We start from the raw sequence: 24,958 nt of genomic DNA on the forward strand, positions 1-24,958 counted from the left end.
TTTAGGAATAAAAATATTATCAAATGTTATTTATACATAATGCTGAATTTGAAGGAATTTCTTTTTATGAGTCAGTTAGTGAAAAATGCAATCTACAAGACAGATGGTCAATGCATTATGGGTATATAAAAGCATTTATAATCATTTAATCTCAAGCTTTACTCATGAGAATGAGCCCAAACCTGTACATTTTATGGTGCTGCACAAATATTAAAGATGTAGTAGAGGTGGAGTTTTGAAAATAGAGTTCTAAAAAATGATTTGACACTTTTCTCCATGGATTCTTTTCACCTCCTTTGGAAATAAAGTTGTGATCAAAATTATTCATTTTCATATATAGAGAAGACAAGAGTAACGGTGAGGTGTATCCAGATGATGGCTTTTGTAAGAAGAGAAATAGCCCCAAAGGGAAAGTATTGGTCAGAGTGCAAGGAGGTGAGATATTAGCTAAGCAACACGCTGCAGCATCAGGGGCTATAAATTGTAATTACAACACCTTACATCGGTTAGAGCTTTCCCAGCTGAGAACTCAGAGTATACCCAGGCTAGCAGCTTGGTCCCCAGCCGAGTTATTCACCCTCAGTTTAATCATCTGAAAAATGAAGATGGAGTAATGACGTACCAACGATTATACAGATAACTTGTACATGGAAGAGAGATGAAAGGAAATTAATTCAGGATGTGAGCAAGCCTGGTGACTCAATATTAAAATGAAAGAAATAAGAAATACAGAGACACACACAAAAAATGCCTCTGATTTTTCAAATTTCTCTCAAATTGCTTCAGACTCTCATTTCAATGACTTCTAATGGTATAATTTTGGAAACTGTTAGCTTTCAAACATCTTGATCCAATAGAAAGTAGTCTCAAGTTTCGTAAACTATCATGTAGAGATTTACTTTTGAGAGTTAAATTGAGTTATTTTAGATTTACTTGAAATATAGATCTGCCAATAGCAAAACATTTTATACTAGAAAAAGATTGATTTTAAATTTAAAAATAAATAATTTCTATTTCAGCACATTTCTACTGTAGCCAGATTAAGAGAACTGAATTTAGAATAAACACAAACTAAGAAACTGAGTTAAAAACCTAGCTTGATTAACTCCATGTCTTAGTCTCCTTGCTTATTTTTTTAACGACAAACTGAGTTGAACATTTTGACACATAATATTAATTCCTTTCCAATATTTAATCACTGTGAGGATCATGGAATATCACACTTATTCACTCAACAGTTATATATTAATTTATTGGGATTTTAGTATCTGCTGAAATTAGGGATTCTTCCATTCTCCGGCCAGAGAGCACCTTGGTTATTTTCATCACATGGAGAAGGAAATTTCAGACAACAGGAGACAAATAATCTTCAAAGTGTGTCACCCTCCCCCTTTTCTCTCTTAAGATGAATGGCTGAAGCATATTTGTTTGCTCATTGTTATCTGGCCTTTATCTGAAGGTGGGAGATTTCATTCATTTGGATCATTTTAGGCTCCCGAACTGATACAGATTTCTCATAACAGGGATTTGGAAGAAGACCGAGAGTTTGCCCATTTTCCCACAGCTAAATCCCTGTGGGTTCAGACTGCCTTTCCAGCAGTCCCAGGAGCCCTCTGGTCCAGTGTTGCAGCATCCCAGGGCCATGCCTTCCACTCAGATGAAATTTCAGTGGGTCTGTTACTTTATTTGGAGAAAAAGGGGCAAGTCTCCACTTTAGAAATCTGATAGATAAACTATGTTAAAGAAATAATTCTTTAGAATTTCTGGTCAACAGAATATCTTAATTTGAGGGTGATATTCTTCCTCAGGGAACATATGTAGATACTTTTTACTACAAGTCAAAGCTACTTTGCCTGGAATATATTCATTTCTCAAATATTTCCTCAATGGAGAAGTCTTCTCTGATCGTCATTTATAAGTAGCTCACATGCCTGCATCATCACTTCTGCTTGTGCCCTTACTCTGCTTTGTTATTCATAGTGCTTACTGTCATCTGAAATGTGTGTGTGTGTATACATACACATATTTGTTAATTTTCTGTCTCTCTGTAACAGAAATAAACTTCATGAGAGCAGGGACTTTGCTTATTTGTTGCTTATTATTGTTTAGTAATAGCAGGTTTTAAACACATATTCATTAAATAAAGAGATGCATGAATGGACAGAAGGATGGATGGATGGACAGGCAGTATTTGGTAGTCCTCAAATGCAGGACAAAACCAATGTATTCTATGGAAGTTCTTATCCATGGAGAAAGTTGACTAGTGAAATATCATAGAAGGCAGAGGACATGATATTAGCTTTGAAAGTAGACAGTCAGGGAAAAGGGATAGGAGAGCATTCCAGAAAGAGAGCAAATTGTTTGATTGTGGATGCAAAGTGAGGATACATGTATATGTGATTCTTGAAGACTAGAAGTAGCCGCCAGGGTTTGCGTAAAGGAATGTTATGAGTAGTGGTTGGAAAGGTAGGTTCAGGCCAATTTTTAAAAGACCTCTGATGCTTGATTGAAACATTTTGAGTTTTATCCCCTTAATAATGGGGAGCCACTGAAGGTTAATGAGTAAAGGGAAACAACATAAAAATGAGTCAATTAAGAATATGAGGTTGAAAATAATTAGAGTAGATTGGAGATGGAGAAGACTAATGAGATGAAGACCAGTTAGGAGCTATTTCAGTGATGAATACTCAAGTGATGAGTTGCAGGTTTAAATGATGAAAAGGGGATTTTTTTTTTTAAAAAAGGAGGATATATACAAGAAATGGTCTACATGAGAAATCGAGCAAACCAGTATCACTTCTTTCCAAATCCTTAGGAGAGTAATGGAACCCGTCTTCTTCATTAAGACGCTTAACATATTTAATCGTGTAACAATTTGCAATCATTATTTAATAATTTGGAGTAGTAAAAGGAATTATTTTTGAAAATTGACATTGAATAAAATAAAATTTCCAATTTATTTCCATGCTTTTAAAGTATTGTTTATAGTCTTCATAGTTTATTTAGTCAAAATAAAAAACAGAACCAGATGATTATATCCCCTATAGCCGAAGGCTTGGCCAGTTGTCGCACGATCAGGGTTGGTTCTTATATTGCTTGGATGTTTTTGAAGGTTGGATAGTATAATACTTTAAAATATTGTTTAGCTCTATGAATATGTGGAACTCTAACCAGAAATATCTCCAAGAATTAGGAAGAAAAGGAACAGAAGAACAAAATAAAAATTTGATTTCTTTCAGTAAAGTTTGTCTTTAAGCAGGTTCGTTTTGCTAATCCAATAAAATGAGAAAGAGGAAATGTATAAAAAGAAGTATAAAGAAGGAGTGCTTACAATAAGACAGAGAATGAGATTTTCAGCTTTTGTTGGTTAAATCCAATAGCCAAAGTTTAACACTGAAAGCACGTTGTGTCTTTTAAGTCTCTTTTGGTGTTCTACATAGAGAAGAGTCTGTCTCCTGAGCTACCAGGATAAATAATATTAATCTAAAGATACCCTAAAATCTTTGATCTAAAATTTAGTTAATTTACCTATGATTTCTACTTATGCCTATTCACTACAGTCATCAGTTTATTTATTTATTTTTTTCATGGGTGACTTATTCTTACTTAAATTTCACCATCAAACAGAGCTCAAGTATGCACTGTCCCCATGTTCAGATTTTTGAAATAAAGATAAATAGACAGCTTTAAGGGTTCAATGTATTAAACATCGTACAATATATTCAACAATTAGAAAAAACTCTAGGGGTGGCATAATTATATATATATACCTTTATACAGTCAGTAGCACAAGTATAGGGACAAGCCCTGTGATGTGAGGAAAAACTCATTCAAGGCAGAGGTCCCTGGTTGGTGACAGAATCTCCTCTTGACGTCAGACTTGAGATGTACCAGTCTGTCAGTATACAGCAATCACTGAATTCAGAAAAGAAGCAACAGGATATGTATCAGTTGGGCTTACGGGGCCAGTCTGAAGTGAGCAGGGCTGGCTGGAGGCAGGAAACGCTACAGCTCAAGTCCAGGATCTGGAGATTAGAACACAGTCCAGAGACAGAATAGTTGGTGCATTCTTCAAAAATCCCTGGTTTTCCGAAACAGCTCCTAAGATGCTTTCTCCAAACAGGGTATAGTCATCAGTTTTGTAGTCAAGTGGCAGTACATTTTATTTACAAATGTTAAAGTGGAATTAAACTTTATAGTGCTCTGTGGGACGGGTATATCCCCTCATAACAGGATCATGCCAGTTAAATTACTGACTTTCACTGTGAAATTCTATTGATTGTTAGTGCTCAATTTTTTAGGTGTTATTACTAAAAAAGATTTTACTAATCTTTTATACTTACATTGCTTTTCAGAAATCAGGAAAATTAGATGAACTATCACAGAACGTCTTTGTCAACTTAGAGTAGGCAGATTTCTTAATTAATAAATTAATTCTTAATTAGGACACCAAAAGGATTAACTCTAAAATAGATTATAAATTGGATTATATTAAAATAAAAAGAAATATTCTTCAAAAGATATCTTTAAAAGTTAAAAAGCAACCTACCAAATGAGAACAGATACTATATATATGTATATATGTATTTGTATAAATATAAATAATAAATAAACAAAAAAACCCAATGGAAAAATGGGCAGGTGACTTGAACAGACACTTCACAAGAGGACATTTAAATGACTATTGAATCTATGAAAATGTGCTCAACTGCATTAGTTAGTTTTTAAAATGCAAGTTAAATTACAACTATATATCACTAAATAACCACCAGAAAGGTCAAGTGTGAAAGGCTGATATTACCAAGTATTCCCAGTGATGTAAACTGAACTGTCAGACACCACAAGTGGGAGTGGAAATTGATAGAACTACTTTTAGACCTTGAAGTATAGTCGATTTACAATGGTGTGCTGATTTCTGGTGTACAGCATAGTGATTCACTTATATATTCCTTTTCATATTCTTTTTCATTATAGGCAATTACAAGGTATTGAATATGGTTCCCTGTGCTCTACAGTAGGACCTTGTTGTTTATCTGCTTTTTATAATAGCATCTGCAAATCTCTCTAACTCCCAGTTTACCCCTCCCACCCCCTTTCCCTCATAGTAACCGTAAGTTTGTTTTCTATGTCTGTCTGGATAAAACCACTTCTGAAAACCGTTGGGCAACATCTTTTCAAGAATAACGTACATAAAACCTATAGCCAGCAGCTCTGCTTCTGGGTGTAGACCTAGTAGGAACGCGTGCATGTGTCAATTCCCTAAAAGGCATGTAGAAGAATGTTCAGAAGAATGTTATATTACTTCTAAACTGGATCATTACCCAAAAGACCATTAGCAGTAGATTGGATAAATACATTCTGGAATGTTCAGTCAGTGGACAGTACTGAGAATGAAAAATCTGAAACTACAGTAAAAATGACTCAGAATCAAAATGTTGAGCAAAGGAGGAAGATATAAAAAAAATTGCCGAGCATAAATTCCTTTTATACAAAATAACGAAATAGGTAAAAATAATGTTAGTTGTCAGATGTCAGGATAATGGTTACCTTTTGGTAGGGAGAAGGCGTTTCTGTTTGAAAGGAAACATGAGACAGCCTCTGAGGTGTGGGGAACGTTCTATTTCGTGATCTGACTGTTCCTTGCTCATCTCGTGGAAGTTCATCAAGCTGTATATACTTAGGTGTATTCCATTCTGTGTACCTAAGTGTGCGTGGGCATAAAACACACATTATGCTCGGTTAAAAAGTGAAAAATATCTAGATAAGTGGGATGTGACTAAATTCCAGCAGAAGACTCACAGAATAGGGAAATAAAATGAAACATAGCATTTCTCCTTCTCCAGTCCTCTCTCAGTTTTATTGTCTCTCCAGAAGTGATCACATAAATAGTCAGGCTTCCTTCCATTCCTACCCATGGCATTTACACACACACACACACATACATATGTATTACAAGTAATAGTTTGAAAATGTATATTGAATTATATTTTATGTATTATTCCTTTATCAGTAACATCAAGTTGCTGTTTAAAAAGATTTAGCAATGGATAATGCCAAGTATGACAGTAAGTGACTTTCCCTACCCTCTTGTTACTTAATGTATTGAATCAGCATTTTTGCTTTTTGACAATGTGATGGACAAAACGTGAGAGTTCCTTTCAGGTAAAATGAGATTTGTAATAAGGTTGAGCATCTTTTCGTTGATCTTATTTGTATATTTTCTTTAGGAAATTTGCCACTCATCTAATTTAGCCATTTTTCTATCAGCTGGTTTACTTTTATTTTCTCTAATTTGATATTGTTCTCTATTAATTATAGATGTAATCTTTACCCTGATATTTAAGTTATACTGAAATTTTTATATGTTGAAAAAAATTTATGTATCACTTTATGGCGTCTAGGTTTAGTGAATTGCTTAGAAGCACTCTTTAGATTATAAAAATATTCTGTTGTAGTTTATTTTAAAATCTTTTTCAGATTTTAAAGTATTTAATCCATTTGAATTTATTTTTGTGTATGGAATAATGTAGGTATCTGACATCCTTTCCCCAAATGGATGGCCTATTGTGCCAATTGTGTGTTGAATAGTCTGTCATTACCTTACTGATTTAAAATTCTACTTTTGTCATAAATTACACTGATATATACATGTCTCCATTTCATGCTTGATAAATTTTTTACATTTCTACATCAATGCCACAATATTCAGAGTTATTCTAGTTCTATAGTGTGGTTTGAGAGATCATACGGTGTGCAAGAGAAAGCTAAGTATTTTTCAAATCAATTTGTTAATTCTTACAAAATTTTTTGGTGATATTTTTTGGCATTACATTTGTAGGTTGAGTGACACATTATCTGTATAATATTAAATTCTTTTAATACCAGAGCTTATGCGCTCTCTTACAAAAGAAATCAGGTTTTCTTTATGACCTTTACTAAAGATCTAAAGCTTTCTTTATGCAGTTCTATAGTTTTTGCTCATTTCTAGTTGGGTTTATAGAATTTTATATGGTATTGTTGCTATTATGAATATCCACCTTAAGTAACATTTTTATCTCATTGGTGATGGAAGATTTATTGGTGATAGAAGGCTCACTTAGGTAGCTTCTGAATGCAGAGAAGTCAGGCCTGTGTTCCTCCCTTTACTTGCCCATTTCACATGACTCTGACTGGGGACCTTCCCACCCTTTACCATGTACCTGACTAGCCATTGTCAACCCACGTTCCACCTCAGCTCCACCTGTCTCACACATCCCTCTGAGACCACTTCAGCCTGCGTTCTCTTTCATATCCAAGTCAAATCTGCACTTATATCAGAGTCACTTATTTTACATTTAGCATGTTACTACATTGAAAGATTTAAAAAATATAAATAAGGAAAAAACAGCTTTACTAAATCTTCTGTTGATATTGTTGTTGCTGCAAACTTATTCTGAGTTTTTCTCAGAATAACAGGGAATGGAACCTAAAAAAAGAAGTGTCTAAGGAACCAGACTGCCTCCTGGTGCACTTAGGAATCCTTCTCCTTAGCTCGCCCACCAGTATCCTCACCTTGGTTAGCTATTTTAAAACTATGTTCTTTAAGGATGTTTTGATGTCATATCAATGCATGTGCCCTTCAGTGGCATTGAAAAGAGGTGTTTCTTAAACTTTAAGAGGCATAGCTGAAGACCCGTCCGAGATGTTGCTTCTCCTACCTCTGCAGTTACTAATTCACCCTGTGCGAAATTAACCTGCAGATAGGATAGGATAATTCCTAGCCAGTAGCTTTCATTGAATTGTCTGGAGTCCAGTTCAGCCCACTTTTGAGGGACAGTTTCACCCTATTTTACAAACAGATAGAAGTGTAGTGTAAAATACATGAATTTATACAATAAAATGGGGACTATGCACAATGAAATTGGATCATTTTCTTATAATTCTAAATAGACATGTTGTCTCTTAATTTTCATTTATTGTGCAGTTTTGAATTTTTAGAATTGAATAGATAATCGACCTTATTCTTTCTCTGTGAGGTCTCTTCTGCCTTTATTTTGGGGATTCAGGCAATGGTTACGTTATTTGTGTGAGTTAACTGCTCATTTGTACCTAAACTGCAGTTAAATAAGTGACTTGCCCATCTCCTGGGATTTTGTGTGTCTGCGGTGGGGAAGTAATCAAGTCAATCAAACACTTGTCTCAGAAGGGTGAGATCTAGGCTCAGGAATTTGAAGCAAGTTCTTCAAGGCAGATGATTTTGAAATTGGACAGAGTTTGTGAATAATAGTTGAAGATGGCTAGGCTCAACAAGGGAGGATCTTGAAGTTCATATCGATAAGCAAACTGTTGTTTGAAAGAAAGCTATTTGCCCAGATGAGCAAACTGTTTTCCTGGACAAATGATTTTGCAAGAACTTTCTAAAGCAAACACTGGCTTTTTATTTTGTTGGTTTACGTTCTTATCTATCTGGGCAAGAATTTCTTGGAATAAACAGTTAAATCATGTTGACACAAGTGTTCTCAATTCTCAGTCCCAATAGTTGACTTGTTTAGAAGCAGATGATTTAATTCTCAAGGAGTCCTTTAGTTGGCAATAAGCTGAATAAATAAGGTAAATTTAGACAATGGAGAGTCTTGAAAGACAAGTTAAGAAATTGGGCTATTTTCTGAGTGTTAAATTTAGTGTAAGGATATTTGCTTATAGGCCTGATTTGCTACTAGGAAGCTATGGGGCAGTATTGGCCCCATCTTCAGTTTTTTCTTGGGTTACTTGTCTTCAAAACACTCAATCACTTATTCTGCTTGGCAGTTACAACGGCAGTCAGGTTCATTTGGGTTCTCATGTTTCTGTCCCCTGAGCTTACCAGTTCCTCACCCAGATCTCTGGCTCCAGCCAGCACTTCCATGTAACACAGGGCATGGAATTTGACTTTCCCAGAAGATACCAAAGGGGCCAGGTAACACAGCCTGGAAGTGAGGGGGAGTTAAGTCCTCATGTGTAAACATTAGATAGTAATAGAGAAACAAGATGGATCCAGCAGGTAAACTCTCTCCCCCTTCTCTCTCTGACAGACTGTTTTGGGTATGGTACCAATGTCTGGAGCCATCCTGCTAGACCAAGCACGTTTCCACTGGTGTTTGTGCACATCCATCTGCAGAGTAACTGGCTTCGTCTCTGAGCTTGGGAATCAGAGGTCAGCATGATAATACATCATTGTCCATTTGCTTTCCATCCTTCCCTACCTCACTTTCCTTTTCCCTTACTTTCACCAGGCTGGGTTTTCCCTTCCAGTAAAGCATTAATATTTAAGCCTTGCTTCAGGCTCTGTTTTCCAGGAAACACAGGCTAATACAGTGAGTTTAAACTATTAAGTCTCCATGGTCTTTCATTTTAATAACTGTAAAATGAGGAAATTGAACTGAATTATTTCTATGATTCTTTTAAGCTCTAATATACCATTATTATAATCTAATCGCTTGAATATTTGAGCAAGGAAGTATGGGAGAAAGTTGATCCTGGTAGCACAGCCAGGATTTTTGGAAGTACAAGGAAAATAAAAAGCAACCTGGGGAGAACAGATATTTATGCAACTTGCTGTCCTGGTCTGGTAGCTACTAAAGAAAAGATGATTTAATCATGAATCTCAGAAAAGGTGCTGAAATTGCACTGTTGTAAACATAAATGTAAAAGGAAAGATTACATAAACTCTCAAGCAAAATATGTAACTTCTGCTGACAGAGTCATTGAAACAAGGAGAAGGACATTGTATCTACTTCACTGTCGAAGACCAGAACTCCTGGCCGTTTTTAAAGAGAAAATAGCATGTTTTTCATATTAAAGAATTCCTTTACTGATCAGTGGCTTCTGAGAAGATTTGATTCTGGAGATTCTGATCCTGGTCCTTCCCAGCACACATTATCTGTTTTTAAGCACCCCCCGACCCCCACCACCCGGGTGATGTGAATTCAGTTTTGGGCAGGGAGAGAGATGTCCAGGGAGGTCTTCCAACATGAAAACTTCCAGTGGCAGCCACACTATCCAGCATAGGCCTTTCAGTGGCAGTTGCAGTATGTCTACTTAAGATGGTCCTCTGATTCTCTACACCTGGTGACATAGAATCCAGACACGCAGAAGTGAAAAGGGTGTTAGGTGTCACCTAGTTGAGCCCCTTTATTGGTAGGGAACCAGAAGTCTGGAGAAGTAAAATAACTTACCCAAGGTTATGCAACTGGACAGTGAAGGCCCCTAGACAAAAATAGTCTTGCAGCAAAAATCTTTTATTCTCTGCATCTTACTAAAGAATCTAGATAAAGCTAATGTTCAGCAGAAAATGCACAAACATGCTAATGTACTGTATGGGGGAGTTTTTTTCCTGCAGTTATAAATGCTTCTTTGTCATCATTTACATTTACATTTATATCCGGTAGATCATGTTAATTATGAATAATGTACCGTTCCTGTCCCTCTGTCATCTGGAATTTTGTGGCTAAACAAATCTTCAAACTTATAGGGAGATACCCACCATCCAGCTTGTGCCTGATGGAATGAACCAGCACAGAGTGAGAAGTCCTTACTGCTTCTCAATCTGGGAAGTGTCCTCAAGCTTAAGTACTGCCTCTTCTGCCTCTCGAGCTGATATGGACCGCACTGCACACCACCTATTTAGTGCAGCGGATCAGCAGTAACACCCTTGCTTGTGAAATTCAATCAGAAACAGATTCCTCTCTGGTTGGCTTGATGTATTAATATTGTAAATAGATAAGGTATATGCATTGTGCCTAAGTACTGTTTTTTTTTTTTTCAGGTGAGTAAATAGTAGTAGCATTGATACAATAGGTTACATCGTGCTATCAGAAAGCCTGAAACTATATATAATGCTCCGGTTTTTATTCCAATGTTGGATGAATCACAAGGTTTTGAACTAACTTCAACGCAGCTGATCAAGTCAATGGTCAGCTTATTCATTCAGCCGTTCACTCAGTAATAGCCACAGCGCAAAGAGGATGCGAAGAAAAAGAAGGCACAGAACATGTAGTCATTTAGTATAAAGCAAAGAGCAAAATATTTTGAGACATCATATAAAGAAACATTTCAAAGAAACCGAAAAACTATTTTTAAGGTGTTCTTAAATGGTTTTTGTACCTTCTTTCTTGTACCTTTTCTTGTACCTTTTGTACCTTCTTTATAGTTAACCACTCTAGCCAAATATTTACCTCTTTCATTAACTTAAAATAATACCGTTGGCTTTGTTGTTTCTTTATATGCTATATTTCTATAATATAGAGTTGTTTTCCATTTCATTGATTTTTTTCTCTAAGATTTCAATCTCCTTCCTTAATTTTCTGCCTTTTTATTTGCTAATGTAAGGACTGAAGACTACAAGCTTATTTGAAGTATGCTTTTATAGCCCCCATAGATAATATTTGTATGATCATACATTTCTGTGTTTTAAAATTTCTGGATTCATTTTGTCCTTTAACTCAGATGATTTAGGTGTGTGGTTGTATTGGCCAGCTGTATACGAGTGTTTCATCATCTTGTCACTGACAGATGTAGTTGCTCTCTGGTCAGGGAACATGGCCTGTGTGATACTGATTCTTTAGAAGTCTTTGTAACTTGTTTTATGACCTGTGTGTGATCAATTTTGATACATGTTCCATATTTGTATGAAAAGAAGGTACAGTCTCTGTTTTTCTCTCTACCTGCTAAGGTCAAGATTGTTTTGTTTTATGTTGATGGCGTCTTTTTGCTCTTTATAGATTTCTGTGTGTGTAGTGAAGCGTCTCTCAGCATCCCTGCTCGTCTTCCCTCCACTTGGTATCGTTGCACAGGTGACACGTCAGTGTTTCTCTGAGGCCCAGCCGTGGACATAGTGCATCGTTCCCCAGGACGCTCTCCGACTCATAAAAAGCCATGGCTACAGAGATGCTTGGTGGAGGGGCATGGCCTCCCTCTCGTGCCAGCCGCAGCCACTCCGCTGCTGTGGTCTGGTCCACACACCTGGCGTGCTTACCAGCATCTCTGGAGGGAACGATAGCACCTTTTGCTGCTGGTCAAATTTTTCTTTAAAACAGAATCTCATTTCAGAAAATATGCTGACTTGAGAAAAACGGAAAGATGCAGTGGATAAGTGAATTGTAATCTGTGGGCTCAACAAAGCAATCTTTCTTTATTGAGGCAACATCACCCTGGCTTAGCTTGACTGTCTAGTGATGAGCATGGCTCTCTCTTCTCGTAGCTCTTCCCCAGCCGCAGTCACAGCTGTTTGACCTGCGTGTGACTTGGTACCAGTCCAGCTGACTGACTTCCCAATCTTAGATCCTAAAACGCATGAGTGCCCCTTATTGTTGGGCTTAGTCTGACCCTGTGCCTTTTGGGTGTTTTCTTTTCCTGTAAGAAAACCCTGCCTTGAGTGCTCCATGGGGAGAGTCCTACTTTGATCTTCAGTCTTCTCTCTCTCCCCTCTTGGCCTCTGAGGCTCTGAGACTCGGCCTTACCAGTTTGCCATGTTATGGGCCAGAACTCTTGCTGCTGGCTGTCCTATCTCACCTACGTGGTCTGACCTCCGGGACCACTAGCTAGGAGCGGCTTCTCCCTGCTCCAGAAGGCGACCACTTAGTGGCTGCCGGACCCTCTTGCTGACTCCCTGAGGCTTTGATTCAGGGCCTGTAGCACCCACCTACCTGCCTTCCCTCTCTTCACCTGTGTTAGTACCTATATTTACTCTTTTAACAAATCTTGCTGGAATTAACTGTCCAGATTCTGATCCCTTCCAAACCAGTCTGCTTACTGACAACCAAACTCTAACTGGGCACTTGCGGGGAGAAATCAGTGTTGAATTCTTAAACCCAGTCCCCTAGCTGAGTACCACGTTCATAATGTCAAAACAGAAGCCCCAGCAAGTGTAGCACATCCTGACTTACATCGTTTACTCTCTTATGGCAAATATTAAATGCACACAGAGTTGTTTGATTGCACACATATATTATTATCTCTTCTTTACATTTAAACTATAAGCTTCTTAAAGGCAAATGTAAACTTAACACAATCCCTTAAATAAAACAGCTGCCCAGAGAGACCTGCTAATTGAATTTAATCAGTTAAGAGATTAACTTCTGTACTTGTTCTCTTTAGTGTAATTTCTCAGCTGAGTGTCTAGTTCCTTCTTTCCACAAGTATTTAATTACTGAGGGCCTACTATGTGCTGAGTAATCTTCCAGGGTATTGAAATATTACTCTATCAAAGCAAACAGAACAGATTCCCTCATAGAGCTTACGTTGCAGTAGAGGAGTTAGACAAAAACTAAATTAAAAAACATGAATGTTATGTGGGAAAAGGGGCTACAAAGGGAAAAAAGATGGAGCAAATGAATAGAAAAGATGAAGGGTGGTGTTTGTCTGGAGTTTGGCACACTTTCCCTCTCTTAGAGAACAAGCTCCCAGAGGTCTGTATTTTCTTTGCTCTGCATTTATTTTATTTGAGATTTGTAAACAGATTATGCAAAACATGAAGTTTTTAGACCTTTAACAAATACTCTTTGCAGATGGGAAGAAAAGATTTATCAAGCTTTTAAAACTCCCCCACTTGTTTTTTCCTTTACGTTTTAAATGGGGGGGGGGGGGGAAACACGGATTGCAGTCAGTATGGTATATGGGTGAATTTGTTTTCTCTCTAAGAGCCCTCTGGCTCAAACATTATCAATAGCACACTTTATTTAACAGACGAGATCATCTGTAACTTTTGGGGGTTTTCTTTTCTTTTTCTTTTTTTTCTTTTGGTTTCAACAGCAGTGTTTAGAAGCGTTAGAGACCCTGTTTACTAATGACTTTTCCCAAAACCCAGATCCAACTGCCCTGACACTTAACACGCTGACGTCCCTGAAAACCCTCGGTGCCGCTCACTGGAAGAATCACAGGAAATGGGGAGGCTGCTCAGAGCTACCTCGCGCGCTGACCTGGGGCAGGCACTAGGACCGCCCGGACACCAACAGGCAGCCACGCTTCACCGCCTGTCAGGGGGACTGAGCCGCCTTCGCTGTTACACAAGAGAGCAGGCAGCAGGCAGCAGCCGTAGCAGCTCAGCATCCTTCCCCCTCTGGTGGATCGGAAGGTATTTACTCGCTATTTATCATGCAGATTTTGTACACCATCAGTGTGCCTTTAGTGTTCACTTAATCTGATTCTCTGGAACGCTGTCCAGCACTTGTTGGGTTACTATGTTATTTTATGTTAATTTCCACAGCTGATGGAAGCAACAGTGCGGTAGAGAAATGGGCTAGATATTTCCAGAGGCTGAAACCTGGAGGCATTTGGAGGTGTAAGTACATGGGTCACAGATTTCTAATGTGCCGGCTGTGTTGGCTGTGTCTGCTGACCTTCTTGTTCCTCATTGAAGGAGCCAGTGTAAGATCCATCTGCATATTTCATTCATGAAGGCAAAGCACCGGGGTGGTGACAGAAACCGCTAATGATGGGCCTGAAACTCCACTTCGGAGTGGCTGTGGTTCCCTCTTCTAGCCTGCGGGTTTGCAAGAGGAGCAGCTGGATTGGCGACAGAGTTCTGATGGGAAAGAGCATTTGCTCAGGGCTGCAGGCGGCTTGCTTGCTCTCTGCTTTCTGTTTTCAAATTTCAGAGATGGTCCTTTCTAATCATTGCTGTGGTGCAGTGGAGGAGTCTTTTTATGCTTTGTTTATTTCTGATTTCAGATACTCTTACCATAAATGTAGGCTGCCAGAGAGCTGGTAAACCATTCTGTCCCTCTCAGGGTAAAGCTGCTGAAGAAAAATCTGGTTTGCTTTCTCTTGACCATGCTGGGCTCGATACTGCAAGTAGTAGATTACACCCAGAAACATTAAAAAAAATAATAATAATCTGATTCCCTTTCGTGTCCAACAATAAATCTGGTTATGTGCGATAAGGGAATAGTTTGCTGTTAGAAAACCCAAATGAACTTGACTCTATGGAGGAAATTGGACGTTCTCTCTAAGTATTTCACAAATCAATTAAAGTTGCTTTTTTAGGGCCTTGGTACCAATTTCATGAATTTAAACCTCTTTGAAAACTTTAAAGCCTTGTCAGATTGTCAGGTTAGATTATTACCTTAGAAATTAGATCAAATTTAGGTATCTTATACCATAATGTAATAGGTAAACATATTTATAAATCAATAAAATGTTGAGTCATATTAATGGTCAGTTCATAGAAAATTGTAAGATAAATTGTACCATTAAATTTATTCCGGGAAAGCAAATAATCTTAGACATAATATAGTTCATCAGTATTGAAAATGTGACTTCAATGAAAATAGTTTTTTAAATAAGTTTTAAAATGTTTTTAATGGTTCAAAAATTATATACTTTAAGTACATTATACTTGCTATATTGAAATACCCTAAATAAAATTTCAGATTGCTTAAGTATCAAACTTTTGAAAATATACCTATAGTTCTAAAACTCTCGTTTGGAGAAGAAAGAGGAACAGAGGATATGAGGGAGGGAGAAATTGAGTCTTAGTTTATGATTCCATACTCTTTATAATTTAAACATTCTGATTGAGTATTTACTATATAAATATGCTACCTGTATTTTTCAAAATGTAAATAATTATAAGTGGTTATATTACTTAATTTGCAACACCCTTAAGTGCAAATGAATATAAGTATGTAAAAATAACATGTTAATATTGCTATATAATATTTCTTAAGCAGGTAAAATCTTTTTGAAGATAATATCTTGCCTCTGACAGAACTTAGTGAAATCAGAGTGGGGTTAGTAATAGACTTTTAATATTTTGTGATGCAAAAGTAATTCTTCAAATTCATTTTTAGTTAGTGTAGCAATATAGCTCCACGAACTTTGTGTTTAATGAAGTATCTCCTTATCTCTTTTAAAAACATTTTCTGTATTCCAAGTCTAGAAAGATGACTCAATTCTTCAAATTAATACTTAGTTCAAAAGTTCTTGCCCAACATATGATTTGCAGCCTTAAACTTCAGTTTATGTCATATTCTTATACATGTCTTATCATAAATAATTTTTAAGTAACTTCATTATGTTTCGAGTCTAAAGATGCATTGATTCCAATGATGACAGGGGAAAAAATCTTGAGAACATAGTTCTTATTCAGAACTTGGTACTTTCCTTAGAACATGAACTTTCTTCTTGAGTTTAAATCCTAAAATTAAGTCCACTGGCTAGACCTAATTGAAGGCAGTGGGAACAGTCTAAGCAGAAGCCTAGAATTGCTGGCAAACAAGTGGAGCTTAAGCTGAAGAATAAAATGCAAACACGAATGCTAATTTGCTGAAGTGTGAAAGTCGTGATTATCTGGTGATTTTATCCCTGAGGATAATCCTCTTAGGCCTTGAAAAGTCCCGCTGCCCAGGAGATCCAGGTGAATATATCATCTAGATGTGCTGGCTAAGTAAGATAGATATTTCTAAAAGATTAATTTTAAATACATATTTTTATTTAAAGAGATTCAGCAGAGAGCAAATGTGGTCATACCAATTACGCCTGCAGCAATGTGGGCTTTTATCTTAAGACCGTAACTTATTCCATATGAAAACAGTGCTTAGCAAGACAGTTAAGAAAGAGAGGGGGAAAAATAGCTTTTGCATGATTAAACTTCCTAAAAGAAGCTAGTGTAAAGGCAGGAAAGATGCTTCAGGAAAACATGTTCAGGTGTTCAGGGGTTTCAAACAAACTTTTATTTTGTTTTTCTGAGCACCTGCGTTTTGAGTAAGAAAAGGGGCCTCCTAGTAGAAACTGGGGAAAATGCAGCAAGTCAGCTGCGGGCTGGCTTCTGATGATAAGAGGTGAGGAGCGTTGTGTTCAAGGGGTAAAGAAGCAACCTTAAAGGAATGACGTATAGTCCTTCTTAGCTTGTCCTGAGAGGCGATTACAGTGCTAACATGAGTTTTTAAGGATCTGTTGGCCACATATACAAGCCACAATAAACAAGTTATATGTAGCTTGAGAATTTCTTTGAAATCTAGTCATGAGTTTCCCTTATTAAATAAAAGACTTAAAGGGAAGAAAATGAGAGCATGTTACTGGCAGGCCACGTCCACAGCGGTTACAATTGTGTGAACCAGAAGGGTGAGTTGTGTATTTTGCTGGAGTTTGGCAATAGGAGTAAGCTCTTATCCATGTAGTTTTTGAGAGGAAGCTTTTCTCAGAAGCAAAGATCTTGTTTCCAGAAGCTGACTTTATGTATAAATAAATAAGTTTGCAGGTACAGCCAAAGACTTTAAAATATATGAGGCACAGCCTTTGGGTGTAAAAGACCCATTAACAATATGAAATGTGTGCCATGCATTGTTGAGAAGCTGATTTCATCCAAGACATTAATTGTCCCTCCTGGTTCTCACAACTGTAACTGACGTAAACCTGGGACGCCACTACTACACAATCAGTCCCTTCCCCTGTGTCTCTTATTTAAGAGGGAAGAAGTTCAAAACTCTAAGGAAACAGTTGACAAATATTAATCATGATTCCATAGGTTTTTAAGTTGCAAATGAGCTTTGTTATTCCTTCAGATATAATGTAATACTTGTAGTTTGCACTTTGGAATCAGTGTAAAATTTTATGGACACAGTGTTTAACATTTTTGGATCATCTTTTTAAAATAGATATTTATCGATTTCTTAACATATGCCAGCTATGGAATTTCGACTGTATGCAAGATTTCCCACCATTCGTGGTCTCCATCATTTCATCATTTTGTGAAGGAAATAGGCAGCAAGCAATTTTATGAACCAAACACATGATTATTAAACTTCTTTAAAAATTGTTATTATAACTAAAAAAACCCCAGAATATATCTGATAGATACTAACTTGAAAATTAGAAGAGAGTGCTATGATAAAGAATGATGTGGTGCATATTTCAGATGTGGTTGTGTGGAAGGGTCCCTGGAAGAGTGATATGTCATCAGGGATCCCAGTGGAAGAGGCAGCCAAGTAATGAGCAGCATGTGCTGTAATAGAAAGCAGACTTTGTACAAACCTACTGCAGTTTAAACTCATTCTGCATCATTCTGAATCTTGAAAGCCTGAGGATTTCACCCTCTTGATAAAACTTTACAGAGTTTGGAGAAGAATGAGATAACACGTTGAGTATCCATGACAATACCTGGGGCAAATTTAATTTCCATTATAACTTATAAAGTATCATTGTAACTTTATGGATTCACTCCTTTGAATACCTAGTCAAATAAACAAGTATTGGACTATTTTTTTTCATCACTCCTGTGCCCCTTTCTGTAAATTCTTTTGGTGATTCTACGTCACACAGTTGAGGGAGAAAAGATAGCCATTTCCACTGACAGCAGGAAGGAAGGTCACTGCTCCTGAATTTCCTAAAGAGCAAATCTCAGTGAAGAGCTTTGTTAGATGCAATTATGGTAGATTTTTGATCGTTTCCTCAGAAACCACTAACATGGCGCTTGATGGAGATTAATTAAGGTGCTGTTCCTCCCAGGGAATGCCAGACTCAGATGACCACTTCCAAGGAGGTTAGACACGTGGCCTCTGGCAAGACTGTGCTTACTGGGCTTGGCCTGTCACACAACCTCTAGAGAAGTTCAGTGAGATGAATGTGGCACAGCATAGGGTTCAAGCTCAAGTTGAAGAAGTGAGTTCATTCGTGAAGAAGGTGGTTCATTGATCCTTGGAGTGATTCATACCTGAAGAGTTTGGAGTTTTGTCATCTCATTAGTGTACAGCTATGAAGTATACACCTGCACATAGACCACCACATGTGTTATATATACATATATAATTTTTAAGTGGAAAATTGCTAAGGGTGACTTTTAAGTATTCCCCCCACCCCCCGTTGCTTTTGACGATACCACTAGGTATAGTGGCAAAATTGTTCAACAATGTTTTTCTCTAGTCATTTCAAAGGAAAACATTAATACTGGATGTTATCAGCTAGATGTAGTTGAAGCTACTTTATCAGACAGAATCCAAAATGAAGAGCTAAACCAAAAGCATGAAAGAGGTTGCATTGAAAAGAGGTATCCTTAGGGGAATAAGATCCCTGACTGGTCTAGATTCAGTATGGCCCAGGTCCCAGTCTTGTGGAAGAAGATGAGATATTACTGAATAGCAGTCAGACAAACTGGCAGGTTTGAGACTAAAATCTGTCCTTTTGCAGGACTAGGATAGAGCAAAGGTTGTTGCTAAGGGTAAGAAAGTAGTGGAGAGGGTCAGGTCAGGAAGTAAAATTCAAGTTCATGAGACCTTGTGCTGCTAGTATTTCAGTCGTCTGCTGCTCTGTCACTATCTACGTATGTGTCTTTGGAAATGTAACTTGATCTATTTAGGTCTTAGTTTCTTTATTGCAATATATTGAATTTTAGTAATACTTTATGTTATTAAATGAGGGACAAATGTCTAACAGGCAGGTAATTACTAAATGAAAGTTGGAATAGCAATGATCATAGTAGGAAAATACATTCTAAAGCAGAAAGCATAATTTGAATTTAAAAGTGTTGTAAAGTAATGATTTAGTGTATAGTTCACCAGTAAGATATACTCATCCTGAACCTGTAAGCACCCAATAACATAACCTAAATTAGTATAAACAATATATAAAGCAAGGAAAAAATAGAAAAATCTGTAATCATAATGAGAGATTTTACCAAAACTCTTTCAGGACTGGGCAGAAGTTAAGGGCAGTATTTGAACAATGCAATTTACAATCTCAATTTGTTAGATGTATATGAAACCTGCAACCAGTAAGTTATTCTTTCAAGCCTACATATTCTTTTATGTATAAAAATTTACTAACACAAAAAATCAAGTCTCCACAAATCACGAAGATCAAATATCATACAGTTAACATCATATGTTGCAATATAAAAATTCTTTGTATCAGAAATTTATGCAGTTCAAATTAGCTATATGCAGTACAAAAGGTAATGTAATTCAAACTTGAAATTCTAGAAAAATGTTTAGACTTAAAAACATTTATTAAATCTCATTTGATCCCACTGAAAAATTTCACTTTTATCCATGCATCTTGTTGAGATTATTTCTAACCAGGCACAAGATTATTTCTAACCAGGTACAATTTTCACTTTTTAATACTAGAGCACTCTGTATGGGTTTAGATAAAATAACCAGATTTCTGAACTAAACACCTTTGAAATTTTCCCATTCAAGAACATCTGCATGATAACCAAATAAATGATTGATTTATAACAAATACATGATTCTGATTCTGAGGCCAAATTTATATTGTGTTTTCTGATAGTTATCATGCCCTGTGGTTAAAACTTTATTTTCAAGATTAAGATTAACTCACAGTTGGATTTAAGATGATCTGTATTGCAATATCCTATATTTCTTAATACAGAAAATATTTCAATAACTATAATAACTATGTAAAATAACTATGTAACTATGTAAATAAATACTGATCAATAACTATGTAAAATAAATATTGATCAAATCCATTATTGATAGAATCCCAAAGTGATTTAATTTGCATCATGAATATTTGTAGGTGTTATCCTCTTATTTATGTTGTTTTAATTATTATCTTGCCTTTCACTTCTTTTATAAACTATTTTTTTAAAACCTTAGAATATGAAACATTTTATGACCCTCAGCAGACCATTCTGATGCTCTGCTATAGAAAAGCTCTAATTATTTACAGTTTTTCATTTGCCTAAATTCAAACTAGGTGAAAATTCCAATTCAGATCTATAGCAACTTTGCTCTCAATCTGAAAAGGACAGGGAGGCTTTATGTCTGAACATCACATATACTCTAATAAAGAGTGACCTTATTTTATGCCTTGACAAGAAAAAAAACCCTAGGAAAGATATGAATCTTGTATCATTCTATGTGTATGTCAAAAGTTATCTATCTGAAGAACAAATGACTCAATTAAAGAGCAATTGCTCCTGGCAAAGTGATCATCTAAATGGTGCTTTTTCATTTTGAATGGATTCCTTTCATCGTTACTGCAATAAAAAGATTAGTGAATTCCAAATCAGTCTGTTCAAGGTCTCTTCAGAATGTTAAAGTTTCTTTCTTTCACTAGTATTCTGCCCCCATTAATGCATTCAGACTTTTCAGTTTTAGAATATTTAAGATGAAGTTTAGTAGGGACTTTAGAAATCTTGGTGTGCCACCTCCAGGATAGAGGAGATGATCATAAAATTCCAAGAGGTCAGTTCATGAGAAGCCACATCTTAAATTTTCAACTTATTGTATCAGCATGTAGTGTGTTAAAGTACAATTTGAGAATGTAGAATTGTAACTTTCAGGCAAGTATAAAATGGACATGTGTATAAGATTTTCTTTAATTCATTAATTAATGAAGCATATCTCTAAGATGTAATAACCGGTCTGAAAAGCATTTAAGAAACAGGAGATGTACTAGCGGTTTACAAAAGAGGTGTTAGGATAAAGCTGTGGAGTTTAAAGAAAAAGATTAATCTTTGGCATTATCTGTTTCATGAGGCAAATTATTTGCATTTCTACGGGACAAAAAGCCTGAGAGTTAACAAGAAACTTCACTAAATCTGGGACTTTTAATCAATAGGAAACAATGAGATGAACTAAGTTCCTTTCTTTAGACAACCTTTGGATGGCCTTTGTCCCCAAATGTTACTGAAAATACTTTCTGCCCATCTTTTTGCCTCACTTCTAAGGTTTAGATCAGGGGTGGACCAACCAAGCCCGTGTGCCAAGATGAGCTCATCATCTTTTTGTAAGTGAAGGCTTCTTGGAGCATAGCTCCGACTTGATTATTTCCAAAGGTGTGTCAGGAGGCCCGTGCCCACTGGATAGGCCTTCTACAGTTTGCTTTGCAAATCTAAGGCTTTATGGTATTGAGCAACCACTAATGCCATGAAATTTACTGCTGTCTGTAAATTTTCATAAGGAATCTCGAGTTGAACTTCCAAAATTCTCGTTTAGTACCACTTCTGTCTTACGGCTAGGAATCCAACCCTAAAACACTCTTTCCACTAGATTTCACCTGCAATGCCTATACATTTAGGTGAAATCTTATCCTCTAGAGCTGCCTCAAATTTGCTAAGGTCCCTTGCCTATTGGAAGTAACCTTTTTACTACCTGGGAGGCTGGGACTTTGGAAGCAGAGAACAGACCATCTTCCAGGAAAGGCTTTGTGGACATCCACTCCACATACGTTCTGTAATGATAAGCTACCAGACTCGATTAAGTAAGAAACCATCTGAAATGTGATGCTCCAAGCATAGACTTGGCTGCAACATTGATTTGTGTAGTTACATCCTGATAAATATGGGGATAGATTCCCATTGATGCTATGTAATTTGTACAGTATTTTGTTATTTTAACATTTTAAACATTACATTTTTAATTATTTTATTACTGTGGTTTATATATTTTTTAATTGCCATGGGAAATAAGGAGACTCAGTAAAAATATTTACTTCTAAATTTCAAGTGGGTCAGTGAGACTCAGATACCATTTAGAACATTTAATTTCAGTTTACAAAAGCATACTTTTCTAGTGTTAGGATTACAGAGAGCTTAAGAAGGGGTTTCCTTATATATTTATTTAAAAGTAGAATGTTAAAATAATTCCAACCACATTCCAGACAAATAATCATAGTTGCATTTTCCTCATGAGCTCTTTTATTCCTGGTGATTAGTGCTTTCGTGCAGTATGTCTGCTTCTGGGCTGCAGAGTCCAGCAAATCCTGCCTCATTCCACTGGTACAGCCTAAAAGTTGTCTGTAGCCTTGTGAGTTTAGAAGTCAATCCCCAAAGGTCTGTTCTTTGAAGACTTCTTGGTCCTGTCCTTTACATGAGACCTGGGACTGACCTTCTTTGTGGAAGACACCATTTCTAGCCTAAAGCTTATAGCAGAGCCTCCGTGCAGGCATCAGGAAACAGAGCTCTTTGATGATGAGGCTGGCTATAGTGAATTTATGACCATACCAATGATGTTAGAAGAGAGGGGAGTAAAAATCTTTAATAGGCTCTCATGATGATTTGACCAGTGTTTTCTCTGAGGGTGAGAACATACTACGGAAGGCACTGAAGAAATCTCCAGGGCCTTCCTAGAAAAGCATCTAATTTCTGAAATACTTATATTAATATTTCACCTATGCAGATTAGCCTAAGGAAGTCAGAGCCAGTCTTATGATTGTACAGTTTTCCCTATGCAGCTCTTATAGTAGTATTGAACTAATCAGTAACTGTGAAGCTGCCAAACCCAACTATTTCTAGCAATATTATCACTTTTATAAAATAAAATACCAAATCTTTGTGATTTGTTATCTGAAAAAATCTCAAAAATAATTTTGTAAGTGAATTTTAGGGGCTTTTGGGGGTGACCTCCAAAACTGCTAAAGTCTAATTTTCAAATCATGCCTCTCTGAAAAATACAAAGTGAACAAATGTAAACCATTTCACATAACTTATTGATTAATAAGAAAACCAGATGTTATGATTGCTTTGGAGAAAATGGGACACATTATGTAGATACAGGCAATTTAACACAGGTATGTTGGACTAAAATTACTGAGTCAGATTCTAAAATTGGCTAATATCCAACAGGCTATAAATCTTTGGATTTATTTGCTCCCTGGGCAAAAATTATTTGCATATCTAATGGATGAATTTCTACACATTAAGAAATAATTTTACCAAGTCTTGGAGCTTTACCTAATAATAAAAAAATGAGGCAAATAAAGAGCACATTCCTCTAGACCTGTGCTGTGCAGTAAGGTAGCCGCTGACTCCTTAAATACAGCTGTTAAAATTTAAACTCAATTTAATTAAAATTAAACGTAATCAGACTTTTAGATCCTCAGTTGCACTGTCCACTTTTCATGTGCTCAGTGGCTGTCCTGGCTTAGAGGCTACCATACTGGGCAGCATTTCTGCCTTCACAGAAATTTCTTCGGGCCAGCACTTTGCCTACCTAGACAATCATTAGGTAGCCATTGACCCAGTATGATACTAAAAGCATATGTTCTCCATCTTTTTGTCTTATTTCCAGATTTCAGAGAAATTTTCTGATAGTTTTAATTGTGATAGAATTCAATAGTAAGTAACTGTTACCTGAAGAGGCTTTACATGTATCGTGATTATGCCAAAACAGGATAACTATATGATACATGATTTATTTTGGTAGCAGTAATAAAGATGATTTTAGACCAATACATACTTCAAAAAAAACACAGTACTACCAAAATATGTATCATTTGAATTACTCAAGGTGATGCAGTCAACCCTCTTATGAAACCATGGAAGTTGGGATGTTGTGAATGGTTCTGTAAATAAGAGTATGGTTAAAACAGAAGAGATGTGAGTCAGGACAACCATAGTATTTAAGGAAATTTTTGTCTTTTGTATCACATAGGATTTTATTTTTCTGTGCTCAATGGTGATAAAATGGAATTATACATATTGCCGTAAAAGTAACTTTTATGTTAAATAAAACCTAGGTTTTATTGTAACACTCATTAGTGCAGAATTACTTTTATAATAGGGAACCTTGGATTTCTCACTGAAAAATGAAATATTTCCCTGAACTTCATTATTGTTTGTAAGTTTCATTATTCATTAAACAAATAGCTGTTAGGTGCCTATTATACAAACAAGATAGAAAGTGTCTGCCCATTCAGAGAAAGTAGACCAGCAAGAAAGACAGAAAAGAAATAGCTAATTAATTACAAATATTTAAGTTTTATGAGGAAATATTATGAGAGCATATGAGGGAAACTCTTTCCTAGTGTGTTGGGGTAGGAGCTGGGTGTGTGTTTGAGGGGATGCAGCCAAGAAGGCCATCTTTAAGAAAGTGACGTGTAAATTAGGACGTGGAGGATAAGTGGGGGTTTTCTAGGTAAAGGAGAATTGTGGAGGGTGGCAAATTTCATAAAGGAGACATACAGAAGGTCCCTGACCAAGGAGTTAGCGTGAGCATTTGAGTTTTCAATTGGACAAAGATTTAATGACTTGAACTGT

General features: G+C 36.5%; 1 protein-coding gene across 3 annotated transcripts in view; it reads left to right on the forward strand.

Annotated features, from left to right (window-relative positions):
• The first annotated feature begins 13,719 nt into the window (after window positions 1-13,719).
• Window positions 13,720-24,958, forward strand: part of RAB27B (RAB27B, member RAS oncogene family) — a 137,737-nt gene continuing 126,498 nt past the window's right edge. For 2 of the 3 annotated variants that reach the window (XM_064480355.1, XM_064480356.1), the window contains exon 1: window positions 13,720-14,089. In XM_064480355.1, coding sequence (XP_064336425.1) covers window positions 13,899-14,089 — 191 coding nt within the window. In that variant the 5' untranslated portion in view covers window positions 13,720-13,898. Of the gene's footprint in view, window positions 14,090-14,221; window positions 14,297-24,958 lie in introns of all 3 variants that reach the window. The other variant, XM_031441872.2, reaches the window with a different exon arrangement.

The sequence above is a fragment of the Camelus dromedarius genome, chromosome 28 (assembly GCF_036321535.1).
Source record: "Camelus dromedarius isolate mCamDro1 chromosome 28, mCamDro1.pat, whole genome shotgun sequence".
Taxonomy (NCBI): domain Eukaryota; kingdom Metazoa; phylum Chordata; class Mammalia; order Artiodactyla; family Camelidae; genus Camelus; species Camelus dromedarius.